This window comes from Astatotilapia calliptera, chromosome 11, assembly GCF_900246225.1.
Source record: "Astatotilapia calliptera chromosome 11, fAstCal1.2, whole genome shotgun sequence".
NCBI lineage: Eukaryota > Metazoa > Chordata > Actinopteri > Cichliformes > Cichlidae > Astatotilapia > Astatotilapia calliptera.
The window spans coordinates 6669185-6679802 of NC_039312.1; the positions used below are offsets into that span (position 1 = coordinate 6669185).

General features: G+C 44.4%; 1 protein-coding gene across 1 annotated transcript; it reads right to left on the reverse strand.

Annotated features, from left to right (window-relative positions):
• Positions 1–564: 564 nt before the first annotated feature.
• LOC113032046 (uncharacterized) lies at positions 565–3483 on the reverse strand. Its single transcript, XM_026184692.1, has 2 exons — positions 2669–3483; positions 565–590 (listed from the first exon to the last, which is right to left on the reverse strand). Exons 1-2 carry the CDS (start codon positions 3462–3464, stop codon positions 565–567), a joined length of 822 nt encoding a protein of 273 aa, XP_026040477.1. The 5' UTR covers positions 3465–3483.
• Between the last annotated feature and the right edge of the window lie 7135 nt (positions 3484–10618).

Here is a 10618-nt window from a genome sequence, read left to right on the forward strand (position 1 = left end):
ACCGAGAGAAGTGCATTACTGATGTCATCATAACAGAAAGAGTTAGCAAAGGCCGCAGAGAAAAGGGCAACAGCCTCAGAATTAATCAGACGCGATAGGCTCAGTGGACCCTCAGAGTTCAGTTCAATATTGCATAACTGAACATCAAACATAACTGGGAAATGGTCCGAAATCCCAGCATCATTAATGTCTGTGATGCAAATATCCAGTCCATACGACAATACCAAGTCCAGCATATGCCCTTTAGTGTGGGTTGATTTTCTCACCCACTGAGTGATATTAAAAGAGTCAATAGGGAAAGAAAGTCCTTAGCCAATAGGTCCTCCTCACAGCATATATGAATGTTAAAATCACCACAAATAAGAACACGATCATAATTTAAAAAGATAAATCCTAAAAGATCAGCAAATTCACGGATAAAATCCTTGTTGCGCTTCGGAGGTCGATACACCACCGCACAGAGGGTCCGGGGGGAACCGGACAGCTCCAGTAGTTGTACTTCGAAGCTGGAATGCGAGGCAGGAGGCAGTTGCCGCACTCGAAATTTACTTCTAAAAACCAAGGCTAGCCCTCCACCCCTGCCCGCGGTCCTAGGAGAGTTAAAAAAAGCACAATCCAGTGGAAGAAGTTCCAAAAGGGATGTAGAGGCTAAGCCTACGCTTGAAGCCACTGAGGTGGTCGTTAACGGGGGTGACGCGATGTCACTGGTATGCATGAATTAAGTTCACAGTCCAATAACTCCAGCAGTATGTATCTTGTCCTTTTTGGTCTTTATTCTGTATCGACTTAGCATAACAGCGCAACGGTCACAAACTGTTTGCCTTCTCAATGACACACCTGACGCCGATTACGTGCGTCTACCTTAAATACCTTTACATTACATAATCAAAACAGAAAAAGGTGACCTCTAGTGACCACATAAGGTATTAACCCAAGAATGGCTCCTACACCCCGGCCCCTAATTGAAATGGCTATCAGACATGGCAATTCTAATCACAAAGAAAATAAGGAGCCACTAATACAGTCTACTTTAGACCTATACATTCACATAAATAAACATAAGTAACACACTTTTAGATTACAGTCTCATGTAACAAGCAAAGTTTAGTTACAGGTCTTTCCAGAATATTAGTCTTTGTTTTTAAACGTGCAGATCGCACAAGTCCTTTTTTGTCACGAATGGCTTCCAGAACTCTTCCAAGTGGCCAGGAACCACACGGTGCAGAAGAATCCATTATAATGACTATATCTCCAGGTTTTAGATTCTTCTTCTTTTGGTTCCATTTTTGTCTCTCCTGTAACAAAGGCAGGTATTCGCGTATCCATCGTTTCCAAAAAAGATCTGAGATGTACTGAGCCTGTTTCCATCTTCTCTTCAGATACATATCCTGAGGGTCAAATAGTCCGGGTGGTAAAGATGGTTTTCCTTTCATCAGGAGGATGTGATTTGGTGTAAGTGGCTCTAGGTCTTTTGGATCATCAGAAAGCTTTGTGATGGGTCTGTCATTTAAAATTGCTTCAATTTCACATAGAACCGTATTTAATCCATCGTCGTCCAACTGTTGTTGCTGAAGAACGGATCTCAGAATCTTTCTGATCATACGAATTATCCGTTCCCAAGTTCCACCATGATGTGATGCTCCAGGTGAATTAAAACTCCATCTTATTCCAATGTGTCGCAAAGCATCCACTATTTGGGTATGTTTCAGCAATTCAAGAGCCTCCCTTAACTCTCTGTCTGCTCCGACAAAGTTGGTTCCATTGTCCGATTGGATGTGAGCGACTTGACCTCTTCGACTCACAAAACGACGCAAAGCATTAATGCAGGCATCTGTGTTTAGAGAGCTAGCCACTTCCAAGTGCACTACTCGGCTGGCTAAACAGGTGAAAATGACTCCATAGCGTTTAGCTGTACCTCGTCCTCTTTTCACTTCAATAGGTCCGAAGTAATCAACCCCGACATTGGTGAATGGTGGGTTATCTGGCAAGATTCTTTCCTTGGGTAAATCTGCCATCTTTTGCTCCAAGGCTTTTCCATGATATTTTCTGCAAAAATTACATTCTGCGATAACCTTCCTTACAGCTGAGTTGGCCTTTGTGATCCAGTATTTTCTCCTTAGTGTGGATAAGGTGTGGTTACGACCGCTATGACCAAGCTGTTGATGAATGTGCTTTAGGATGAGACTTGCTACATGTTGATCCTTTGCAAGAACAAAGGGATGCTTTATTTCTTCTGGTATAGAGCCCTTTGTCAGTCGTCCCCCAACTCTTAAGAGGCCTTTATCGTCAAGATAAGGATCTAATCTATAAATTGAGCTGTGCCTGCTCACAGAACCTTTCCCACTTGACAACGTAGCAATCTCCTCTCCAAATCGTTGTTGCTGGCAAAATCTAATAATGGCAAGCTCAGCTTCCAGAAGATCCTTTGAAGATAGTCTGTACAGTTGCGTTTTCTTTACTTTCTCCTTTGTAGTACCTTTACAAATTGGGTTATCTGAGTAAGGTTGCGGTCTTTTTTTCTTATTTCTCATTGAACGAAGGATTTCCTTCAGTCTAAGGAACCAAGCAACAGCAACCTTGAGCCTTCTCCAGTCTGAGAAGTACACCATCAATTGACATGTAGCATCAAGCAAGTCTTTTACCTGAGTAACATTTACTGTGGCCTCACCTTTGACTTCAGGGTCCTCTAGTTCTAAGGAGCATTCCATTAAATTGGTTGGCCAATCACTTTCTGGCTTCTGCAGAAAGCTTGGTCCTTTGATCCAGCGGCTGCTATGAACAACGTTCCCAGCCTTGAGCCCTCTTGTAGCATCATCTGCTGGATTTTCCTTTGAGCTTACATATCTCCATTGTGATTGTTTAGTTGCAGTTGTAATGAATGAGACTCTGTTTGCCACAAAGGTAAGGAATCGTTTGTCCTCATTCATTATATATTTGAGTACAGATGTACTATCTGTCCAAAATATAGATTGCTCGAGTTTCATTCTTAACTGAGCCCTTAACATGAGATCCACTCGGACGGCAACTACAGCAGCTGTTAGTTCCAGACGTGGAATAGTGACAGGTTTTAAAGGTGTTACTCTTGCCTTGCCCATCAAGAACGCGACGTGGATGGATTTCCTATTATCTTGCATGCGCAGATATGACACGGTTCCATATCCAGATTCACCAGCATCTGAAAAATGGTGTAGCTGTGCATGTGAGAGAGGTCCAAACTCTCTTGGTTGTATACACCTTTTAACCTTGAAATGGGAAAGCATTTGCAAATCACTGAGCCAACCTTTCCACTTTTGCAACATGGTTTGGGGTATTGGTTCATCCCATCCCAGTTTCCTTTTGCAAAGCTCCTGCTGCATTCCTTTGGCAGGCAGCAGGACTGGTGCAAGAAATCCCAATGGATCGTAAATGGAACTTGATATTGATAACATTCCACGCCTAGTACAGGATTTTTGAGGGATATCCATTTTGAAGTTGAATGTATCAGTTTCCATGCACCACTGCAAGCCCAGAGCTCTTTCTACCGGAAGTTTGTCTCTGTCAAGATTTAATTCTTTCAAGTCTTTAGCCCTTTGCTCCTCAGAGATACTTTGCAACAGGGTGCGATTGTTACTGACCCACTTGGTCAGTGTAAATCCTCCCCTTTGACAGAGTGCTGAAAGATCTTTGACCAAATCGACAGCATCTGAGGTGGAGGCCACACTCTTTAAACAGTCGTCCACATAGAAGTTCTCTTTCAGCGTTTCACATACCTTGTCTAGGAATTCAGTTTTATTGTCCTCAGCTGTTTTTCTCAAAGCGAAACTGGCACAGCTAGGGGAAGATACTGCACCGAACAGATGAACAGTCATGCGAAACTCAATTATGTCCTTGCTCAGATCTCCATCTGGCCACCATAAAAAACGCAGAAAGTCTCTATCCTCTTTGGCAACTTTAACTTGATAAAACATTGCCTTTATGTCACCCATAAATGCGACTGGATCCTGTCAAAATCTAAGCAAAACCCCAAGCAATGTGCTTGTGAGATTAGGACCTTGTAAGAGCTGCTTGTTTAATGATGTCCCCTGGAATGATGCCCCACAGTCAAATACAATTCTTATGGATCGTTTTCTGGGATGGTAAACTGCGTGATGAGGAATGTACCACTTCTTTCCATTTTCGCAAGACAGCTGCTGTGAAGGTATTTGCTCTGCATATCCATTACTTATCATCTCGTCCATAAAGTTTTTATATTCTTTATGCAACTGTTCATTGTTGAGAAGTTTTCGTTGTAGACTTTGCAATCTTTGTTTAACTATGGAGAAATTGTTTGGCATCTTTATGTTATCCTTTTTAAAAGGTAACTTCAAACAGTAGTGTCCATCTTCCATTGTTGCAGATTTTTCCATGATCTTCATGAACTTAAGGTCCTCCCTTGACAAACCCTTTTCCTCTGTAACCCTTTCATTAAAGTCATAGTTATATTGACTTTTCAACATCTCCTCCAGCTTGCAAACAGATATCCTATTTACAACTGTTGGTGGGTGCTCGCTGTCCAAGTTGCTTTTACCATCTTCCATGGGCCCATTTATGACCCAGCCCAATGCTGTTCTTATAGCATATGGGCCATTCCCCTGGCTATGAATGACCTCCCATGGTTCCAATAACTTGGGAGCGTTGCATCCAATCAACAGGTCCACATTAGCCATTATGTGGGGAATTTGAACCTTTGACAGATATGGCCACCTGATCAGATCTTCTTCCTTTACAAAGTTATCCGTGGTGACAGGCATCCTTTCCTGTGTTAGGATTTCTGGAAGTTCATAGAAGGCATTGCTGCCTAAACCAGAAACTTCAAGACCAGTAAGTGAGTGGGCAGAGACGACCTTTTCTTGACCCATCGTTTGTAACAGGAAGTGAGTTCTTTTGCCCACAAGATTTAGCCTTTGCATGAGGTGTTCTGAACAGAAGCTAGCTGAACTGCCAGGATCTAAAAAAGCATATGTCTGTATGACATGACTACCTTTAACAGACTTTATTTGAACTGGCAGAATGGAAAGCAAACCGCTTTCTCTTCTGGCCCCTGTATGACCACAAGTTTTTACATTCTTTGAAGAGGAGGGCTCTCCATAGCATTCAGGGCTTACACCATCGTTATCAATATGGAGGACAGTGGGATGACCTTTACCACACGTTCTACATATCAAACGCTTAGCACAGTCCTTGCTTATGTGCCCAGCACCTAAGCAACCAAAACACAGCCCTTTCTCTTTTAGAAAAAGCATTTTGTCTCTGTGCTTCTTCCGCTGAAACTGTTGACACTCCTCCAGTGTGTGTCGTTGAGTACAGCAGACACAAGATGGCTTTACTGTAAAGTCATGGCTTGTTGTAGTAATCAGCCTTTCCGTGCTGTAGGTTTTATTCATGTTCATGGGTGTGGCTGTAGCAGCAAAGCTGTTCCCTTTAATTTGTTTGCTTGGTTGTGACTTCAGTGTGTTGTCAACCTTTGAGACGGGGATTGTTGACGTTACATTCTGAATGTCCCCAAACAAAGGATCTGAAAGAATTTTCACCTGCTTTTCAATAAATGCAACCAAATCTTCAAACCGAGCTCTGTGTTTAGAGGTTTCCAATATATCATATGCAAACGCTCTCCATTTCTCTCTCATTTTATATGGCAACTTGCACAAAATGATTTTCATGTTCACTGGCATGTCCAGTTCCTGCATATGTTGCAATGTTTCCATGACATTACAACTCCCACGTAAGAAAAGGGAATATGCTTGCAATGATTTCACATCTTCAGTTTTAATTGCAGGCCAAGATAACGCCTTGTCAATGTAAGCAGTTGCAATTTTATATTCATTTCCGAAGTGTTCTTTGAGCAGTTGCTTTGCTTGTATATAGCCTTGTCCTGCAGCCATATGTTGACAACTGCGTACCAGCTCTCTCGGCTGTCCTGTTGTAAACTGCTCCAAATAATACAAGCAGTCCCTCTTATTGGCCTTTTCTTCCACTCCTTGTTCAAACGCATTAATGAAAGAGATGTACTGAAGAGGATCACCATCGAATACAGGTATTTTCCTGGATGGTAATGACGATGCACGCTGATGCTGAACAAGGGTTGCAGTTATTTCATTTTGTCTTTGTAAAATGGTACAAATGTCCTCCGACCGTCCTTCTGCCGCTGTAGGAATTGACCTGGGCGATGGAGGATCCACATTGTGAAATTGCGTTGTGATGACCGTTTCAGCTTGTGGCTCACCTTCAATTTCCGTTCCTGGCAGGATCATTGCAGATATGTTGCTTTCAGTCTGTACTATTTGCACTGCAGGTTTATCTTCATTGACTGGTGTACTAGGCTTGACTGTGGCTGAAGCAGCTGTTTTCTTGATTTCACTTTCATAATATGAATTCATAGCATTGGACAATATGTTAGATATACTTTGAACTTCAGCAGCTTGGAGAACAGCTAACTTTGCAGAAGAGGCAGAAAGCAACGCTTCAAGCTCAAGCTGTTCACGTTTCCTCCTTAGCTTTAGCTCTTGCTCCTCCAAAGCATGCTTCTCTTTTAAGACTGCCATACGAGCGAGTAATGCTGCCTTTTCTGCTTTTGCTTTGATTTTGGCAGAAGAAGTTGTGCTCACTTTACCACTAGATGAGCTTTTAGTGACTGAAGATTTACCAACAACATTTGAAACACTGTCCTCTGGCTTAACACCATCATCAACACCATGATCACCCTTTAAATGTAAATGTTCGCAACCTGACAACCATTCTTTCACTTCATAAGTGAACTCATCATAATGCATTGTTTTTGCTTTAAACCATGTTTCATGCTTTTCTTTTTCATCATCTGGTAACAAACACATCAATGAACCATGAATTGTTTTTGCTTCATTACACAAACCAACAAAATCATTGAATGATGCTTGAATCATAGAAGTTTCATTTTTTTCCATTGAGACCCTTATACTCTCTTTTAAATTCCATCCATCTATCCATCTTCATCCGCTTTGTCCGGGGCCGGGTCGCGGGGGCAGCAGCCTAAGCAAAGAGGCCCAGACCTCCCTCTCCCCAGCCACCTCCTCCAGCTTATCCGGGGGAATACCAAGGCGTTCCCAGGCCAGCCGAGAGATATAATCTCTCCAGCATGTCCTGGGTCTGCCCCGGGGCCTCCTCCCGGTGGGACATGCCTGGAACACCTCACCCAGGAGGCGCCCAGGGGGCATCCTTGTCAGATGCCCGAACCACCTCAGCTGGCTCCTTTCGATGTGGAGCAGCAGCTGCTCTACTCTGAGCCCCTCCCGGATGGCCGAACTTCTCACCCTATCTCTAAGGGAGAGGCCAGCCACCCTTCGGAGGAAGCTCATTTCTGCCGCTTGTATCCGCGATCTCGTTCTTTCGGTCACTACCCACAGCTCGTGGCCATAGGTGAGGGTAGGGACGTAGATCGACCGGTAAATTGAGAGCTTCGCTTTTACACTCAGCTCCCTCTTCACCACGACGGACCGGTGCAGCGTCCGCATTACTGCAGCTGCAGCCCCAATCCGTCTGTCGATCTCCGGCTCCCTTCTCCCATCACTTGCGAACAAGACCCCGAGATACTTGAACTGCTCCACTTGGGGCAGGAACTCATCCCCGACCCGGAGTGGGCACTCCACCCTTTTCCGGCTGAGAACCATGGCCTCAGATTTGGAGGTGCTGATCCTCATTCCCGCTGCTTCACACTCGGCTGCGAACCGTTCCAGTGCGAGCTGGAGGCCCTCACCCGATGAAGCCAACAGAACCACATCATCTGCAAAAATCAGAGATGAGATTCTGAGGCCACCAAAGCGAAAGCCCTCCGCCACTTGGCTGCGCCTAGAAATCCTGTCCATAAAAATTATGAACAGAACCGGAGACAAAGGGCAGCCCTGGTGGAGCCCATCACCCACCGGGAACGAGTCCGACTTATTGCCGGCGATGCGAACCAAGCTCTTGCAACGGTTGTATAGGGATCGAATGGCCCGTAGCAATGGGCCAGACACCCCATATTCCCGCAACACCTCCCACAGGACACCCCGAGGGACACGGTCGAATGCCTTCTCCAAGTCCACAAAACACATGTAGACTGGTTGGGCAAACTCCCATGCACCCTCAAGTATCCTGGAGAGGATAAAGAGCTGGTCCAGTGTTCCGCGACCAGGACGAAAACCGCATTGTTCCTCCTGTATCCGAGGTTCGACTAACGGACGAACTCTCCTTTCCAGCACCCTGGCATAGACTTTCCCAGGGAGGCTGAGGAGTGTGATCCCCCTGTAGTTGGAACACACCCTCCGGTCCTCTTTCTTAAAGATGGGGACCACCACCCCGGTCTGCCAGTCCACAGGTACTGCCCCTGATCTCCACGCAACATTGCAGAGGCGTGTCAACCAGGACAGCCCTACAACGTCCAGAGCCTTCAGGAACTCGGGGCAGACCTCATCAACACCAGGGGCTCTGCCACCAAGGAGTTGTTTAACTGCCTCAGTGACCTCTTTTAAATTATTAGCTTTATTTAATTTAGCTTTTCTATCACGTTGCAGTCTGTCTAGTCTCTCTGCAAGTGCCTTAGCAGTCAATTTCACCACTCGTTTTTCCTTTTCTGGATGTGTCTCAGCCTTGCTGGCGTTGCTACTTTGCACAGCTGATTCTGCAGCAGGCTCCGGGGGCCTGTCAGCAGCTTTATTTGTGTCCATAGTTCAAATGTTCCAAAACTCAAATATTTATCAAGTATTGAGGGTTTATGCGCACATGCGAAAGTTTGTTTATAAATCAGTTTTATTTGGGTTGACCACCAATGCATTGGAATTACGTCTTCTTAAATAAGTGTGCACACTTTTATCAATGGCCATTTATTAGTAGCGCTACTCATACCTTGCGTTGGGCGCCGTACTGATTCCGATGAAGAATTCTAAGTCCTCTCCAACATCCACGGAACAATCGCCAAGCATTCCACGTCGTCAGTTGACAGACCGCTAGTCCAGCTGTCCGCTCCTCGTGAAACCTCCACGGTAACTTTTCCAAACGGCATTCAGCTCTCCGCGGTGATAGATCACTCAGACTTTAATTGTCCTGTTTGCGCCGAGTCTCCAAAACACCGCGGCGAAGTTGGCACAAACTTTTCCCCCAAGAAAAGCAGTTTGTGACTCTAATGTAGAGGCTAAGCCTACGCTTGAAGCCACTGAGGTGGTCGTTAACGGGGGTGACGCGATGTCACTGGTATGCATGAATTAAGTTCACAGTCCAATAACTCCAGCAGTATGTATCTTGTCCTTTTTGGTCTTTATTCTGTATCGACTTAGCATAACAGCGCAACGGTCACAAACTGTTTGCCTTCTCAATGACACACCTGACGCCGATTACGTGCGTCTACCTTAAATACCTTTACATTACATAATCAAAACAGAAAAAGGTGACCTCTAGTGACCACATAAGGTATTAACCCAAGAATGGCTCCTACAAGGGAAGAGGACTCACCATGGCGAATCCAGGTCTCCGTTAGAAACAGGACGTCCAGCTTTGACGCGAGAAAAAAGTCGTTTACAACGAAGGACTTGTTCACCAGTGACCTAGTGTTTAGCAGAGCCATTCTGAGCGTAGCCATGTGGACGCTACTAGGAGCACGTCCCAGCCGGTGAAGACTGCTGTGATCCACACCTCCTCCAGAGACCCGCTTCCAGCTCCATACAGGTGGGCACTCAACTGGTAGGACCGAGTGGGCTTGCTGGCCAGCATAGCGAATCCATCGATGACAACACAGTCTGAAAGTATACTGGGAGGGCCGTAAGATGTCTATCATGGAGCGGTAATTAATCACTCCATGTGCTTTTAAATAGGCTTTAATACGAACGCGAAAACCACTCTGTTTACCCCGTTTCCTATATCGTTTCTTGTGTGGTGGAAAAAAAGGCAGGTAGTATGTGCAGGCGGAAGTATCCGTTCGAGACTGGGAAAAATTCCCTAAGTTCCAATATAGATCCAGCTTTTGATGATTCAAGGGTTGAAGATTTAAAAGAGTTTGTTGATCATAGGCAATTAGAGCAGTAACATCCGGAAAGCATATAGAAAGTAGTAAGGCAAAAAGTAAACAACACTCAGGAAGACGGATCCAGAGACGGCTTGCCGTACACACTGGCGCCATAGTCATTCAGTAGCAGTCATTTCTGTCACCTTTGTTTGATTTAGAAGAATGATCATCAAAAAGGTACACAGTGAGGATGATCCTTCCTGAAAAAGATGTGTTTGAAATGCATTGCCAGTCTCTGTAAGAAAACCCACAATTGAAGGCTTTATAAGGGTTGAAAAAAAATTCCACACTAAATTTACTTAAGTACAGGGAGTGCAGAATTATTAGGCAAGTTGTATTTTTGGGGAATAATTTTATTATTGAACAACAACCATGTTCTCAATGAACCCAAAAAACTCATTAATATCAAAGCTGAATGTTTTTGGAAGTAGTTTTTAGTTTGTTTTTAGTTTTAGCTATTTTAGGGGGATATCTGTGTGTGCAGGTGACTATTACTGTGCATAATTATTAGGCAACTTAACAAAAAACAAATATATACCCATTTCAATTATTTATTTTTACCAGTGAAACCAATATAACATCTCCACATTC

What these genes read in the sequence shown, in the direction of transcription:
- LOC113032046 (XM_026184692.1), bottom strand. Translation starts at nt 3,464, where the DNA reads ATGGATATCCCTCAAAAATCCTGTACTAGGCGTGGAATGTTATCAATA. An exon ending in AGAGGACCCTGAAGTCAAAG is followed by an intron (nt 591 to 2,668) that starts GTGAGGCCACAG and finishes TAACTCTCCTAG; the next exon opens with GACCGCGGGCAGGGGTGGAG.